This window comes from Fukomys damarensis, unplaced genomic scaffold (genome assembly GCF_012274545.1).
Source record: "Fukomys damarensis isolate Sample0158 unplaced genomic scaffold, DMR_v1.0_HiC HiC_scaffold_14, whole genome shotgun sequence".
Taxonomy (NCBI): Eukaryota; Metazoa; Chordata; class Mammalia; order Rodentia; family Bathyergidae; genus Fukomys; species Fukomys damarensis.
This window is the reverse complement of record NW_022900926.1, coordinates 38,027,656-38,045,827: the sequence shown is the minus strand read 5'-3', so window position 1 is coordinate 38,045,827 and position 18,172 is coordinate 38,027,656. Positions and strand designations below refer to the sequence as shown.

General features: G+C 43.3%; 1 protein-coding gene across 4 annotated transcripts in view; it reads right to left on the bottom strand.

Moving 5' to 3' along the window:
• The window catches only part of Pde10a (phosphodiesterase 10A), a 551,502-nt gene that overhangs the window by 260,144 nt on the left and 273,186 nt on the right, over window positions 1-18,172 (bottom strand). Inside the window, exons 1-2 of one of the 4 annotated variants that reach the window (XM_010610544.3) lie at window positions 18,001-18,078; window positions 12,081-13,449 (exon numbers count right to left, since the gene is read on the bottom strand). The exons of 2 other annotated variants lie outside the window; for them this stretch is intronic. In XM_010610544.3, coding sequence (XP_010608846.1) covers window positions 12,081-12,153 — 73 coding nt within the window. In that variant the 5' untranslated portion in view covers window positions 12,154-13,449; window positions 18,001-18,078. Of the gene's footprint in view, window positions 1-12,080; window positions 13,450-18,000; window positions 18,167-18,172 lie in introns of those variants that run through there. One more of the 4 variants, XM_010610549.3, reaches the window with a different exon arrangement.

Here is an 18,172-nt window from a genome sequence, read left to right as displayed (position 1 = left end):
AATTACTCTTCAGTACTCTGAAAAATAATGTCCTCGCCCAGAAATGCCAGCCTCTGCAGTACCAATGGGTGATTATCATCACGGAGGAGGCTGGCCATTCAGCGATGACACACCCTTGTGAAGCAAGACCTGAGTACAGCCAGGAGGAAATAGTGCTAAGAGGTAACAGTCTCAGGCTCTGAGATTCGTTCTGCTTAGGAATCATCTTGGTTAGGCTGTTGGACAAACCAAATAAGATAAGAAATAGAAAACAATTTTTAAAACTGAAAAATGTGTGTGTGTGTGTGTGTGTGTGTGTGTGTGCCTGTAATTCTCCAGCTGATGTGCCACCTCTGACAGCAGTAGCTGTCCAGGGGAATATGTGAGTGTGCATAATCTGTTCATTTGTGAGGAAGGTAACTTCTTGCTTGGACTCTGGAAAGGCAGCACACCATAACATTGTTCTTCCAACCTAGTATGCCTGGACTCAAGCCTGTCCACATGGCCAAGAATTCCCCATCCATATCTCTGCTGGTATGGCTCCCTCCAAAAGAAACACCTCCCCTGCAGTAACCCACGTTCACTCTGCCCAGCTCAGTCCCTTCTTCTTCGTCACTTCCTCAGGGACACTTCTTTCCACCTCTGAATGCAGGTCTAGCGTGTAGCATTTTGCTTAGGTCTGCCTTGACCCCTGAACTATAGGCTAAGTTCTCGGACACTTATTTGTCCACTGCTGTGTCAAAGCACATGAAGAACTCAAAGCACACTCACTGAATTGAACTAAATTCTACTGGGAGAGACAGCCAAGTAAGTGTGGACATTAAAATAAAATATAATCACAGAGATACTGGAGGGGCAGTAGCCTCAAAGCACTGAGAACCTCACCCTCCCAAATGATCCTCAGTGGCACTGGCTGTTGAGAAATAGGAAGACAAGTTCCTACAGTCCCTTCTGGTGGTAATAAAGAAATTTGTCAGCCAAATCTTCAGTAAATCTCTTTCTGTAATCTTTATACTGACTGGCTTTACTACACCAGCTATGGCTTGAAAATACTCTTGGGTGGAAGAAATGCCATCCAGCCCAGATAATTTACTTATATCTAGTTTGTTAATTCAGTTCTAAAGCACCCTTTTGCATTCATTCTTCTGCAGCATACTTTCAAAAGAATTTGTAACCTATCACACATTTTTAAGTTGACATATAAAAATTTTATCACAGATTTAAATAGTTGCAAATGATGTATGTTCCAATATATTTTTACAGCAAATATGCTTTAGATGTATTCTTATCAAAACTTTGGAGGTAAGGAATAGCTCAGTTTATAAAATCCACATAATCTTCCTGGTAATCCAATGATCAACATTCATCAAATAGCTGAATCTGACCAAATTTGTCTGAAAGGGTTATTTTATAATTTAAATACAAATTCTAATTTTTGTCCCTCTGACAACTTCTCACTTCTGAATGGTAATTCTAAAGTAAACGGGTGTATGGATGGACTAGGTAAGTGAGTTCGTGGTGGATGAATAGGTGAGTGGATAGGTGGATGGATGGATGGGTACACGGATGGGTGGGTGAACATGAGCCTTGCCGTGAGTTTGTTGATCTGGTGAAATAAAGCCCATGAAGATCAATGAAGTTCTCCTTGCTTTTCTCTCCCTGGCCCCCTCAGGATCAGATTCTTCTAAGAATGTACCATTGTTTAGGACCCCAGAGATTTTTACACTCCGGGGCAATGAATCATAGTACAATTCTGGATAGAAAAGGAAAAACAGGTATGCTTTTCTTCTTTTGGAAATGGCACAAGGTCAGTTTGTGAAGAGAAAAGTAGATAAGTAAAATAAGCCAGGCACAGAAAGATAAATACCACATGATCTCGATTACATGTAACATCTCAAAAAGTTAAAATCAGCAGAGTAGAAAGGGCTGAAGATTGGGGGATGGGGACAGGGAAAATATTGATCAATGGCTACAAAGTTTCAGTTAGGCAGGAGGAATACATTTAGAGATCTTCTGTACAGCCTAGTAAAATATATTTTGTATTTCAAAATTACTAAGAATAGTCTTCAATATTCTCACTACACAAAACTGAGGAGTGAGGTGATGCATATGTTACTTAGCTTGATTTAATCATCCCACAATGTATGCACATATCAAATCATACACACGCTGTAAATATGTACAATTCTTATCTGTCAATTAAGAATAAAATTGAAAAAAAGAAATCAGAATTGGTAGGCCTCTTCTAGGCAGGTATCCTCAAATAAGTTTGTTTTTCAAAAAGTCTCTATGAATGTTCGAGACACAAAAATTGCTTTGTCCATGTGCCTTCTTGACAGTGAACACATCAGTTTGAAGACAACTGTTAAAAGATTCCCATTTCAAAAATCCATAGGACCTGGAGTCTTCCTTCTGCTGCCTTAAGTGAATACTATCTGTGACTTTATCCCTGTACATATTACATGGAGAGGGGCACAAGTGCTTCCCCTCAGCCTTCCCCCCTGTATTATACTCATTGCATCACTCACTCATTACTACACATTCATCACTACACAACAACGTGGCATACTTATGACAATACATTATTGTATAGCACATATATTGTACATCCGTTACATAGGCCTACTGTAACTTTCCCAGTATATTTAAATAGATAACGCTGCACTATCCAAATCTTCACTAGGACTACAAGCAATAAATTAAGAAAAAAAGGGCATGGATTATGTAACAGAGATTTCTTGACTGGCCATTATGCATACTAAGCGAGCAACTTGTATGTGTACTTATGTGTTTTCCAAAAAAAGTATATATTGTCCTCTCTCCAGATCGGTTCCACCATATGTAAAATATTTACAATAAAACACTTTGCCAAAAGAAATACACATACCTCATACTCAGTGCTAGGGGGAAAAATGCAGTGAATGTTTAACTATTTTAAAAAACTTATTACAGAAAAAGACTCATTGCCATCTATCCCCCTCAAAATACTTCCTCTCACCCCAAACACACTTATCCCATCATGCTTGCCACTTTTTAAAGCAGTTCTCTCGTGAGTGTCATTAGTTGCACTGTTCCGGCTGCCCTGCTGTTCCAAATCAATTCAAAACATTTACCGTTTGTGGTCATTTCGACTCTGGGGAGGAGTCAGAAGTCACACCCTGTCAGATCCGGTGAGTGAGGAAGACGAGGAAACGCTGTCATTTTTTTATAAGCCTGTCTTTCAGTTGGATGGCAATGGGAGGCAGCAACACCATTTGTTTCTTTTTTCATCACACTTCATAAGACACTCAGGAAAAGGATTCCGGAGCTGCTTCAGAAAGTGGCAAGAATGCTGGGATAAGCGTTAGGAGTGAAGGGAAATATTGTGAGGTGAATTAATGACAAGGTGTCTTTTACCGTAATAAATTTTTATTTTCAATATCCATCATGTAGATGGGTTAGACCGCTCACATTCCTTAGGGGCGGATACATTATTTATACCATATGTCTCTTGATTTCTGTCATACAGCAATTCAGGACTATAAGATATTAAGAAACATGAAAATCGGTAATACAAATTCTACATAAAAATCTAAAAGTTGATTTGGGAGCAGAGGGCCATGCCCCAAACAAGGCAGCACCAGACCAGAGAGCCAAGAAAACATGCTGGTTGGCCCAGTTCACAATCCAGATCATGAATACCATACAGTAACAGGACCTTTTTCCACTGGAACACAGTTCCAAGGGGAGCAACTGAAGGGAGAAATCTGTGTTTATTAAATATAATGTATTCTTCTAATACAGGGAGGGTCTACACACTAGAGCCCACCAGTTTTTGTAATATAATTTGGTTGGGACACAACAACAACAACAAAAAAAAAACCTCAAGACGCCTGTGCCCTGTCTGTGTTTTACTGCTACAATGGCAGAGCGCAGTGGCTGCCACAGACACCAGCAGCCTCTCCAAGTCTGAAAGGCGGGTTTTCTGGCCTTAAACAGAAAAAGACTACCCAACTCTGAAACAGCGATTTCACAAAGGTATCTTCATAGAATACACTATTTTTAGTATTTAAAGAAGTCTCTGTCATTCATGGTGTATGGTCACAATCTTAATAATCATTTACTTCATACAATTTTCTGACCCAGGTAAGTGCAATAATAAAGGTAAAGTTTTATTAGACTAAAACCCCCTCTGTGCCAAAACGCACAATGAAAGTAGCACTCCCTGTAAAGTTTTCATACATTATCTGGAAGAGATACTAAAAAAAGCTGGAGTCTAGAAGCCCTAAAATAGTGAAAATTCTTGATAATATGAGTGTTCTCTGCACAAAATGTTCTAGTTTACTGAACATTCTGAGTAACTGAAGGTTAATCAGAAAACCTTTTTTTTTCCAAATTCTATTACTAAAACCCCTTTTGAAATATATGTGTTCATATTTCTGCCTTACTAAATTGTACATGAGAATATAAATTAACCTGTCTTTGACAGTGAAATGCTCTGCCTCTGGATAATTATTTCACCTTAAAACACATTAGATATAAAACAAGCACAATTCTTTGGATTTATATAGGCCTCAAGAAAAATTGAAAGATCAATGAATGCTCTTTAAAATCATGTGTTTCATATTACTTTTAACAGTGGAATGAAGAAAGTAAGAGTCGTCCACTCTGAGGGCTCTGTTCACTGCAGATTCTCTAGTGCATGGTGGCACATGCTCTCAGACACTTCTGGTGTGTCACAATGGTGGTGGCCTGTCCCCACTGAGTCAGACTTACTGAGAGGTCAGCACCCTGCTCCAGAAGCTTTTCCGCCCTCACTGCTGTCAAAGTAGCAGCCCTGGCTGGGCCATGAGCACTCACTCCAGCAGGCAGCACCTGGGAGTGCAGAGCTGGGCACTGGTGCTCCCGTCCCTTGGATGGACTCTGATGGAGCCAGGCTCTCACACAACATCTGGGCCATCCCAGTAACTCTCCCTGCTGCCTTTCGCTCGTGCCTGGGACCCTTGCTTCACTCCCTCCATTCTGGCGGCTGGAATCACCTCCACAATCAAATGACCTCTCCCTCTCTCAGGCTCTGATTTCAAGAAATCCAAACTAAGAAACTGCACTCCAGAGAAATCTTTGTTTGATGAAAACTGAGTAATTCAGAGAATCACTGGAGTCAGAGTCTGGCCTGACAAATGCACCCACACTTAAATCTGGCAAAACCCGCTTTGGCAAATGACTGAGATGTCCTTAAAGGCATACTTACTTCAGCCAGCTGTTAATATCACCAAAACAACTACTAAACACGGCTGCAGAGAGCGTCACATCATCTCTCCCATGAGAACAGCATCCTTACGTAAGGCAGGAAACAAGTATAAAGAGGCAGAATCGCCCCGCTAGCTCAGCAGCAGGTCACATCCCAAAATAGGACCTCACTCGAGTCTTCGCAGGAAAATGGGCCAGACTGGCATGGAGCAGGGGACAATTCCACAGAGCCTCAGGGACAGGAGGGCAAAGGCCTCACCGCAGTCTGTCCCCACCCCAGGAACACAAGGACATTCATTTATAGACCCTTTCATGAAGTCATGGTTTCTTTTAAAAAAAATAGAAATGTTTCAAGCACCTCTGAAAACTGCTCTGCATTTTTCTTTTTATATTAAAAGACTTAGCTGAGCCTCTGGTACTTAATATTTAAATATTATAAGTATTAAATTATTAAATATTATTAAATTGTTAAATTTTACAAAAGAAACATTTTTACAATTAAAAAAACTCCGAAGTATCATGACTTCAAGCAAGCCTGCAATTTTCTTTGTAAGAAGAAAAAGCATTGAAGACGAACTAACATTTTTTAGTGAGCACCGATTTTGCAGAAAAGGAAACTAGAGTTCTAAGAAATTAAGCAGAGGTGAGATTTAAAGAATTTCAAAATACTGTAACACCTAGAAGTGCAATTCCTCCATATGTAGAGCTGTAAATTAATATAACTTATTGATAGCTTTGTTTCAGATTATATAAGCTAGGCACAGAATGCTTTCAGAGGTACTTAAAATGTAGCTTTGTCAAAATTTACCCTGGAGGAGATAATTGCTTGTAGGCACATCTTTATTTTTCTACAAGTAGGAATGAATTCAATTACAAGAGAAGAATTTAATATACATGAAAAGGACTAAGACTGCTTGTGTAGTTAAGACGATACACAAAATTTTTTTTAAAATTCTAAATTAAATAAATAACCGGTTACAAGGGGAAGCTTTACAACAAATATAATGTAAATGATGGTGTCCATGGGATAATGGTCTACAGCAGTGGTGGCAAACCTTCCGCAAGCATGCTGCAGCTGCTTACTATTATTTAAAGCTCCAAAAGGTTCACCATCACTGGTCTAGAGAGCCAGGGGTGAGGGAAGTGATAAGTGTGCTAGTGTCCTCCTTAGGCTCACCCTCCAGATGCTCTGGGCTTCCAGAGCCACAGGCCACTGCTTCCCACTTAAGGTGCAGCTGGAGCCCTCACCACCATCCCCCCACCACCACAGAGATATTGAGTCAGGGGCCAGCCAATGTTCAGGGACCAGGAAGGGCAGAGATCTCCCTTTCTGGAGTCAGGGCCCATAAACAGGGAAAAATGACTACAAAAACCTTTCCGAATAGGTGCCTTTAACTGGAAGAATTCTAATAACATTTTTTTTTTTTTTTGCTGTTTTCTCTCGTCTAAGAATTTTTCCCTTTTATTTTCAACATATTTTCCTTTAATTTCTTGCCAAGAAAGTGGAATTGCTCGGCGACTCCAGCCTTTCCTGCTATCAGTGTGTCCAGAAGCCTTACTTCCTGTAACTACAAAGAAACACCTTTCCCAGCCAAGTGGGTGCTCCAGCAGCCTTGTCTTCCTCTACCCACCATGCCGCCATTTCACAGAAGACTCCTGTGCAGTGTGACAAGGGCCAGCCTGTCCTTCCACTTCCTCTGCTCAAGACACTGCCATGAACACTGCTGCTCACAGCAGGCTGGCTGGGACAAAGCCAGCACTCCCAGGCGTGTTGGTCTGGCTCCATACCCTTCTCTGATTAGTCCTTAGGCTGCACTGTCCTCCCAACATTCACTCAATGAACACACCCAGGCAACTTCTCAACACACTTCTGTCCCTTTTCTTACAGAGAAGTTGCTAATCACAAAGCACAGGGTAAACACTGACAAGGAGCAACGGTGCATCAACAGGAAGGAAATGAATGAATGAAAGTCAACTGTGTCTCCTTCTATGCGCACATCCCTCTCTAAGGCTGACCACTATGTAATTAATACATGCATCCAAGGTGAAATGAACTCAGCTGCAAGCCTGGGACTGATGACCTTATTCTGTCAGCTATCAATGGCATTTCCCACCAAACTGTAACCCTGATGCAAGAGGTCATAACAACTCTAAATCTCAAACATAAGCCAGATACATTTTAAAATGCACCAACAGAAAACAAAAACAAAAAATTCAAAACTAAGTTTAAAAAATTGATAGGTTTCCTAATAATGGCCTATTTGACAAAACAGAACAGAACAGTTACAGAACAAAGAAAGTGCCGAAACTCTCAGATTCAGCTAGGTCTTAGGAAAAATGAATCAAACTAGGGCACTAATGTTATACAAAAAGAATGATCTCTAACATAAGGTGTCCTGCTGAGTCTCTTGAAGGATTCACAGCCAGGTGAAAGGACTGATGCCACTTTCTCCCCACCGCCTGCCCATACTGTGCACCAAGAAAGAAAAAAGAGCAGCCAGAATCAAGGCTTCAGAAACACAGTCATCTGAAAGCAGAGTGCCCTAGAGAAAGAGGCTCAACAGTACACAAACTGACAAGTTTCTGACGCCCTAAGACTTGGGGTTCTCAGAAAGGACTGCTGCATGAACCCTCAAAAAAATCAATGCAAAGTCTTCAGAAAAAGCCTCCACAGGTTACAGCAGGCTGACTCTAAGGTTAGGAAGCGTTCTCACAAAATCCAGTAACTAGGAAGGAAGCAGCAGCTAAAATAAAACCAATGGGTGGACTAGAAGGAAATAATATTAAGTGATAAGACAGAGAAGAATGTCAACATTGTAAGCAGGACACAGGAAAATAAATAAGCAGGGCTAATACCCAAACGAAGGGGAATGAAAAAGGAAAGGAGCCCACTCAGATACTCACCACATCTATATTAACTTTAACACAAAAACAGAACCAGAACTGAGACCAAAGACGAGGGTCTGAATAATTCAGGTGTTGCCAGAGGGAAGGCATTCATCCTGCTTGGAGAGAGAGCTGTCAGGCAGTCCATTTGGGTGCCAGTACCTCCCCACAGAAAGTCCCCACCCCAGCTCCGCAACGCCTGCTGAGGGGCAGTGACAGTGCAAGTTCCCACTGTCCCTGCTCTAAACTAGTAATCAAGTCACTGTCACATGAAGATTGTTTATATACTAAACTGTCAGGACCCCCATCTAGTGTATCTAAGTGGCAATACCACCCAAGGGTACACTTTCACTCACTTGAGAAGTACTAGAATGTAAAGCTTACATCCTCACAATGAAGACATTGAGTTTCCTGCCAAAATGTAGTGATTTCTACCAGATGAAGATGGCTGGGCAGGTCGCCAACAGTTTAAACAATAGTTCATATCTTACATATGAATAATTGACTCTACCAGAGTCAGAAATTACATTAAAATAGAAGTGATTTTTTTTTCACTTTCAAATCTGTGCATGATGCAGAAAAGGAGCTGATAGAAGAGCGGTGAGGGATATTGATGCACGCAATATTTTTAATATTCATGGCTTGACATTTGGGGATCGTGTGTAGGAGACGTAAGTGGAAAGCTAGAGGAAGGCAAAAAACAACCGAACAAACTTTAGGAGCTGACAAATAAAACAAGGATCTCAGGAGACAGTAAAATACAACAAAAAGATCCTATCGACAACAAAATAAGCAACTCATATGCCAATTAAATGGTATTTCAAAAAATTCTCACTTATTTTTAAATGTAATTTCTGAATAGGCAGTAACAGATAGTATTCAAATTTTTTAAAAGAATAAAACAGTATACTTTGAAAAATCTTTCTCCAACTCTTTTGGTGCCTCACACTACCCAATGTCATTAAGATTTTTTTGTGCTTCGTCCCACTTCCTTCGAACAATTACAAACAGACCCAAATATATATTTGTATAGTCCTTTCCAACAAAAGATGTGTGTGTGCAAATATATGCATGAGTACAAGTGTTTAAACATTTTTTACTCTCTGCTTCTTTCACCTAACAATCTATCAAGGAATTTTAGTGCATTCATTTTGACTGCCTCCAGTGTTATTTAACCAGGCCCCTGCTGGTAGATATTTATGCAGTTTCCAAGGTTCTATTTCAAACAATGCTACACTATATATGATTTCTTCTTAAGTCATTTTGCCCATGTGTGATTACAACTGAATGATAAATTCCCAGATGTAGAATTATTGGTTTAATGAACACGTGCATTTTTAATATTAATCAATACTGCCAAATTGTCTCCTTCAAAGACCGTATCAACTGATACTCCTACCAGCAATGCATGAGTACCTGCTTCCTCATAAAATTGCTAATTGTGTTATAAAGCTTATAAATGATTACAAAACCGACAGGTAAAAATGTATCTAGTGAGTCCCAAATGTCATCACTAGTGCCCAGAACAGCAGTTTGGTGCTTCTGATTCTTAGACCACCACAGGTGGTGAGAGAGAATCAGAAAAGCAGGGGTTTGTTTGCAGAAATACTCAGGACTTCCTTTACAGTATTTGGGGGTCATACACAGGAGTTTAGTTTTGTTTTTTAATGTTAATCCTTTCTTCAGTTACTTCTAGATTTTGAGTCACACTTAAAATAAGTTCTCTCCACCCCAAGGCTAGAAAGAAAATTCCTTTTTTTTTTCTTCTCTTTTTATAGCTTCCTTTTTAATATTTAAATATATGATCCACTTTGAATGATTTCATTTTTTCTGGATGAATATGTACTTTCCCCAAAGCATCTATGCAACTATCTTTTCTTCTACATATTTGAAGACACTCACAATATACTAGATTACGGCAAGTGTTTAGGTCTTTAAACCTTTCCAATTCTGCTTGTTTAGTTTGTCTACCCACCTACATGTCAACATGATGGTGTCCTAATTTTTTTTTTTTTTTTTTTTTTTTTGGTACTGGGGATCAAACTCAGGACCTTGTACTTGCAAGGCAGGCAAGGTGCTACTGAGCTAAATCCCGGCCCTGTCCTCACTATCGAAATCGAAATCTTACAACTGCCTTAAAAATTAGATGATATATTTAATCATGAGACACAAAGAGTATTATCCTAAAAGACATGAAGACTGATTAGATTTCATATGAATATGAATATTTTTGGAAGTTAACTTCTGATCCTGGGATAAAAGATAAACCCAAAATGTAACCCTGAGTACAACAGAACATAAACAAGTACCAAATCCAGGAAAAACAGCAGTCCAGTCCTTTCAGAAATCATTTTAGATTTTATCTTAGAAGGAGCTAAAACATAGAATACATTATATACAAATAGCCCAGCTTGGATTTCACATCACTGACCTTCACTCTCCTGGCCTGCAAATCACCTTTTCTTCTCTTTTTCACTTTTTCATCAAAGGGAACTGTTCTTCATGCAAAACTGCTTCTTGCACAGTACTTGCCAACTTTAAAAAGTCCAAATACGCAAGTATTTTTATAAATAATTCATCATATCCCAACATGTGGCATTGTTTCAGCACTTTATATGCAACACTTTGTCTTTGCTATGCAGAAAATGTGTTTGTCAAAGTTAAAAGCTTTTTATCGCAGCCTCAGGAAAGAAAGCTGAGGTTTTGCAAATGTCTACTAGGCATCTCTCTCCTTCCTCTGGACTTGGGCTGCAGCTCCCGTTGATCTCACTGCATGTGAATTATTGTGTGCACTGTGACGCAGAAGATTGGGCATGGGTGCCAAAGAGTGTATTCAAATTACACAGGGAAAAAAAAACAATGACTCAAAAGAAGCTTCATACCAGCAAAATTCTACAACCTCTTTATTTCATTTTCTCTTTCCTCGGGAAAATTAAGATTTCTAAAGAACATTTCGCTTATCCTCTCCCACTCTGATACCTTCACTTACACATTTCACTTATTAGACATCATGTGCTTGGTAGTATGTAGCACTGAGGTGAAGAAAATGAATAAAACATGCCCTACAAGGAACACAATGGCCACTACAATGTGGACACAAAAGCAAACACTCTTGAGCACCAGGTCATGTGAAAATGCAGATGAGAGGAAAAGGACAAATCCTGGGGAGGATGGGAGTCCAAGATGGGCAGCTGACCAGAGGGAGGATCCCATCAGAGGAGACAGGGTGACCCAGGACAGAAGTTTACCAACTACAAGCAGCATGATACAAAGAGAGTAGGCGGCAGAGGGCAAACGCACAAGCTCTACAGGAGCATGTTAAGGAGCTCAAAAGACCCTGTGGGCAATGGAATGCCACTAAGGTATGCTCTGTCCCACTTCTGACCCTTCTTTCAACAGTCATTCATTAAGATTTCGCCTCACTACTTTGTGCCTTATCTGGATACATCAGATGGCAACTTTGCAAGCAAGGAACAGCCCGCTCCTGACATATTTATTGTCATAACTGAGCAGTAACTGGTGCATAGTAGATACTCAATACTTACTTATGCATTGCATCATCTACCAGCACTGTGCTCCTGGAACCTACCACTTCCCTCAATAAAAAATGCAGATGACCTCCATAAGGAAGACATCCACCCCTGATCTGCCAGGTGCTCGCCTCCCAGTCACTTTGTGCAGAAGCCCAACCACCACCACCCCATCATCCTACTTCACATTTTCTGAATCCCAGCCCCTTGTTCCAATTCCTCTTCATCAGCAAATAATCATTCTCAAGGCTGGCCTCCACGGGGAAGAAATCAGCACCGTCCACCAGCAGCTATGGGGTTTTCTCCCATCTTTCCTTCACCAAAGACTGAAACTGCCCAGGACAAGTTCACCTACCACGGATCCGGCCAACAACTGAAAGGGTTTTCCATAGCTGCCACTCCACTCTCAATCTCTGGACTATGGCCACTAGAGACACAGCAGCTGCTGAAACTTACTTGACCTCTGGGGCACCTGGCCTCTTCCATCTTGAGGTTCCTCCTTTGAGATCCATGGCAAATTCTGTTCCATGTCACCTCCTCCTGCTCAGACCTCTCCTATTCAGGGCATTCCCAGTTCTTCTCCCTTCTTCTACCACGTCTGTCCTTCTTTGCCCTCGTCTCACTTCCACTGTTCATTTCCGATTTCCATTTTCCACTATTATCTTGGTGCTAAAGAGTCACAAATCTCTATTTGTAATTCCATTCACACCACAGCCTTCTGGAGGGCTGTCCTTTCATTCCTCGAGCTTCGGTGGAGCCCTTACGTTGCACCAAGGTATTGTTCAACCACCAACTCTACCTGTGAGTCGATCGGGATGTACAAAGTTCACATGAAGCATCTACATAGCCTCCCTGTGGGTATCCGGTCCTATGACTTTAAACACCGGTATTATAGTCTTTGCTCTCCAGTCTGGTCAGTCTGCTGGTTTCTAGATTTTGTATCTCTAACTGACTTCACCTCTTCTGTACCGGCACTGTGCAGTAGGCAGGCAATTCAGGCTTTTCACTGCCAGCCCCCAAATCTGATCCTAGAGCCACCCATACTCTTCTGCAGGCCCCTCTCCCTGGAAACAGCGCCACCAGGTAGGAGTCTTTCCTGCAGACATCCAGGCATGCACACGGAGTCCTCCCCGCCTTTGCTCCATGTGTCCAGTCCACCTGCTGCCTCTGAACATCTCCTGTGCCCTCACATCTCACTGCTATCCTCATCACCCTAGCCTGTGTCACCTGCATTTCCTGTCTTGACAACTGTAGTGGCTTCTGTGGACTCCCTATTTCCAGGACAGGATGAGTTTCGGAGAGAATAACATAGCACACACCAGGTTCAGAACCTTCCAAGAGCTGCCGCCTGCCCCCAGCCCCTATATAGGGAGTAAAATGCAGTTTTACCTCTGACTTACAAAGCCCTGCTCTGGCCCATCTGCCTCTGTGGCTCCATTACATTCCAGCATTCTGCTTGACTCTAAGCTCCAGCAACAAGGCCTTCATTCCGCCTCCACCCCAGAGTAACCTCTGCCAGGTACATTTCATTTTCTTTGGGTCAGTTTTCATCTTTACATTTCCTCTCATACGTAGGTACCTTCATATATAAGTACCTTCTACATATATCTCAGGCACTGTCATAGTCTGAGATAACAGTCAAAACAGCTTGGGTCTCAGGCTCTCACTGCCCTGCATTTTACAGTGGAAAGATGAGAAATAAACAGTAAGGCAGTAAATGAGCTGGGCAAGTCCAGAAGTGGCAGGTGCTATAGGTAAAGAGGAATGTCACGCACCTGGTATCTTTTTTGCAAGATCCTGAATTCTTCTGTCCCTGGGAGTTTTCCTTTAAATAGACATGGAGAAAAGATCAACTGAAGGAGCTTCATTTATATTTCAAAAGGAAATTAAAATGTTTTGAATGACAACCAAGTTCCCTTTTAAGGGAAAAATTCCTTTTACATGAAAAGTATTTTTTCTCCCCTTAGACTGCATGGGACATTTTTAAACAAACAAGAATTCACAATGCATTAACTGAGGAAATATTCGCCACACAGTTTTTAGCCTGCTTTACAGGAAACAAAATATTTGCTTCTATTGCAGACTATCCACTGTAACACACTGCTTCTCTAGTGGGACAGGAAAGGGGTTGGTTATGTGCAAAAATTACTTATAGCCAGTTTCACTTTGAGATTGCAGAAGACACAATCTTTCAATGATTCTACTCCTTCTCATTTAAACTCTTAGGAACTATCTCTGTCCATAGTTTTTCTTTTCAAAATAAAAGTATATTAATAATCTAACTAATCCCACCCAGTTTAAATAGCTCTGCCCTTTGGACTGATGAACTAGCCAAAAGACAGCCCCCACCATGGTAATTGATGACACTGCCCACACCCTGCCTGGCAGGAATTCAGTCTTGCTTTGCTGGTCATCCACTAGGGCATCTATGTTGGTACCTCAGGTCCATTGGGGAAACAGTTACCATCTCAGCCTCACGAACTTTACCCTGGGTAGGTCCTCACCTACCAGCTGTCAGCTGCTGTCCACCGACCTAGTGTCTTGTTTTCTTCAGTATCCTCAGCTTCATGGAGCCCATAAAAATATGAAATGTGAAGTCTAGTGTAGCTTTTAAGTGTTAAACACATTTGCTTTTAAGAGGGATTATATTTATCTCAGCCTGTTTCTGTGTTGGCCACACAGTTCTCACATCTTAGGAGACAGAGTAAGAGTGGCGGGTGATGGGTGTGAACAAACTTAACATCCTCAGTGCCTGCAGACATGCATTTTCTGTTTTGAATATTTGAGCATTATACAGTAAATTGTGTCTGAAGGCATCTGCACTCCATATTTACAAATCTTTCCTATCTTATTTTCCTTACTGTCTGTGTATCCTCCTTGATCAACCTGTTTTGCTTTTTCTAGAGGTCTGTGTGTCATTTAGCACAGCTTACCGGTAAAACATAAATATTACAAAGAGCAATCTGGGTGAACTTATGGCTTCCATCCACCCTTAGGGTTGTTTTCTGAACTTATCCTCAAAATTCTTCTTCCACAGGTGTGCCTCATGCACTGCCCTGGGCCGCATCCCTCCAGCCAGGTCACACTGGGGCAATGACACTGACTGCCCGAAGCAGACAACCTGCGTTATCTGTTCCAGAAGGCTAAGTGAAGTTCATACTGGCCTAGGCTAGCACAATGGATTTGGTGGATCACTCTGGGACAACTGATCTCTCCATTTTTTAGCAGCAACACTCACAGGAATGAAGTTTGAAGCTGGGTGAACAAGAAAGAGTCCAGGGCTCAGCAGATGACAAGAAATAAAGTCAGAAACTGCCTGATAAAGACAGAGTGAGTACATCAGGCATGTTGACCATTGGCAACTTGTAACACTGAGCATTTACACCATACCCATTTTGGAGCAGTCCCTTCTTCCCCACCACTTGGCAAACTCAGGATAGGTTCTTCTATTTGGCTTGAGATTCTGTGTCCTGGGTAGGACAAGACTTGGCACATGACGGTAGCTTTGGATAAGATCCCCTGGCAAACTCAGGATAGGTTCTTCTACTTGGCTTGAGATTCTGTGTCCTGGGTAGGACAAGACTTGGCACATGACGGTAGCTTTGGATAAGTATTTAGTGTGTGACTGAGTGAAATAATGGATTAGTGTGAACCAAAGTGCAGAGTTAAAAGAAACAGGCATGGAATTAGGGTACTGTACCTTCAACATATGATTGGATTTTTGACAACAAAAATGAAACAGGCATTTGTACAAGCTGTAATTGGACACAGCAGCCTTCATATGATGACTTCTTTGTCAGACAAAGAAATCAAACTAAAAGAGAAAAAGGGAATAAGTTCTCAATACTTAGATACAGATACATCTGTATACATTTGGGAATTTTTATATTCTTATAGAATCTAGAATTTGTTTTCAAAAAGGCTGATTTTTAATGAAAATATCAGAAAGGTCATCCAAGCTTCAAGAAGGATAGTAATTGAGAGGAGGAAAATGGCTTGTACCAATAGACAGAAAGATTCCAAAGTGGACCCAGGGATCAGATCAGAAAACAGTCTCCCCCTTAGGATCAACTTCCCATCCTTGTGTGAGGAGGATCTGCTAGTAGATTATGTTTAAAAATACCTTAGTAAGAACTAGCTTAGTAGAGCCCCACAGGAAGCTTCTGGAGCCTTTGGCTCCTATCCAATCTCCAGGCTGTTTCTGGGGTCAGGAGAAGGGAGTGGGGACACAGAGTAGGGCCACCCTTGCCATGGCTGGCCTCATTTCCTGAGGCTTCAGCTTCTCCCAGGTGAAACTGTGTGCAGAGTGGATCCCTTCAAGACCCACTTCTCCAGGGGCCCTGTCTTTGGAAAGGGAAAACCCAGCAAAGGGTCCCCTGGAACTCTTAAACTTCTCTCCAGAGCTGTTCTTTCTCTGAAACTTCCATCATAATGCCAGCCCCACAGGAACCGGCAGACAGCAGTTAAAGCAGCATACAGAAACTCCCTCTTGTACCTAGGTGTGTTCCTTCAAAATGCTTGCTCCTCCACAGCTCAGTACCATCACCTTCTCCCTACAAGTGTCTGTCACCCAAGGTACAGCTCTCATTGTAACCCCCCACACACATACATACACCATGAGCTGTCAAGGAAGACAGAAGATGCTTATTTTGTGAAGAAGGAATTCAGGAATGCACCACAAAGGGAGCCCCAAGCAACTCTGTCCTAGCCTAAACCTTAGGTAGGGCTCCAGTTCTAGTCTCTATGAGTCAGAAAAAATGTCTATGCTAGCCACATGTAAGGGCAGCAATCAAGGCCACAGCTCAGCCCACTGATACCAGATCCCCTTCACTTTTCCATGCATTATCCATGGGTCATGAATTCCAGGGACATCCAAGGCAAGGTGGAGAGGCAGTACCTGGTGGAAGGCATAGGGCCAAGAGATCAGCTGGAACACAAGGGCCCAATGCCCTCAAGGACAATCAAGTTAAGGGGTAGGTGCCAAGCAGAGATCCACAGGCAGCTGAAGCCCACACAAGGGTGTAAAAGAGGCTACTGGGCCACTTGGCCACCGTGGCCCATACTTGGGAAGCAGGATTGTAAAAGATGGTGAGCTTCTTGTGGGTGGCTGCACCCCAAAGATAAATAGGCAATGGGCACTCTATGCACCCAGAAAAGATCTGGCAGCGAGGAGGGGCTCAACCCTGTGTGTCCTGGAGCAGCAAGGGCCAAGAAGTGAACTGCCATTCGAAGTGGGAAGCCTAAACAGCAACCTGAAGGAGATTTCGCTGGGGGAAAAGCGCCCTGGAAACGCGGTTCCTGAGAGAGGAGCAAACAAAGGCTTGGGTACGCACGCGGCAGACAGAGGCACTGAAGCCACGCTCAGGGCCACCCGAGTCGTCCGGTGCCCCACAGGCTCAGCCTCCCGGACCATGACGCGATCCACCCGGCCTCGCCTCTCCCCCTGCCGCACGGGTCCTCCCGCGCTCAAACAGCTCGCCCGCCATCCATGGCAGCGGCGACTCCCTCCTGTGTGCATCCGGCGCCTCTTCGTGCTACATGGTCCGCTTAACTCCTTGTTCTAGCGAAGCTCTTACTTTTTGCTCGATATGGTCCCCCTCCCCTGTGACATCCCTTCCGCCATCCCTACCCCGCGCGCTCTCATCCCGGCGCCCACGGGTGGCATGGCACGGTGGCCACGCCACGGTCGTCCAACGTGTTGGAACCCGCCGCACTTCTTCCACGTTAACATCCCATTGTCCTTTCTCTTTCCTTACCGACTCAGATATGCTAACCCCCAGCATCGCATCGGCATCAGATGGACGCTGGGTGGGGGCATATATTTCCTCCCCGACTCCAAGCTCTACAACATGGTCACTGCGGGAGGCGACACATCTGCCTTCACATTTGCCTGGTCTGGGGTCTGGCCTACCCTCTCCCCGGAGGCTGCAGGGATCTAGCAGAGGGGTCACCAGGAGGGAAGGAAACATGATTACTCCAGCCAAGTGGTCAGAGGCTGCAGAGAACCAGGAATCTGTCCTAAGTGATCACAAAGTTGCAAGTATAAATATATCCCTGGCCCTTGTGGCCAGAAAAAGCCCGGGGGTCCCGGGACGGGCTGAAGGTCCCATTTACACGCCCTGCTCCCACCACCCCCAATAAGTCTTCCTCCGCGCGCGCAGAACCTGGGAAAGCCCGGCGTTCCTGCGCTAACGGACGCTCCCGCGCGCCACCAAGGTGCCACCAGCTTCCTGCCCTTCCAGGGAAGCTGGCCGAACGCTGACCGCCCCTATCTACACACCTTGACCGCCACCCACTTCTGTAGCTCCCTTCCCTCCCGATGGTCCGAGACCCCTGGCCGCCGACCCCCACGGCAACGAGGGTCCAGGCCACTTACTGGGGCTCAGGAAACACTCGGTCAGCCTTCGGAAGCAGCTAGTACTATTAGAAGATCCATCTTCCATGTCGGAGCCGAAAAGCAGAGGCGAGGCAGCGGCGAGGACGCAGCCGGCGCCTCGGGGTCGCCTCGGAGTTCGACCGCTTCCTGCGGGGTCGGGGCCGGGTCCGGG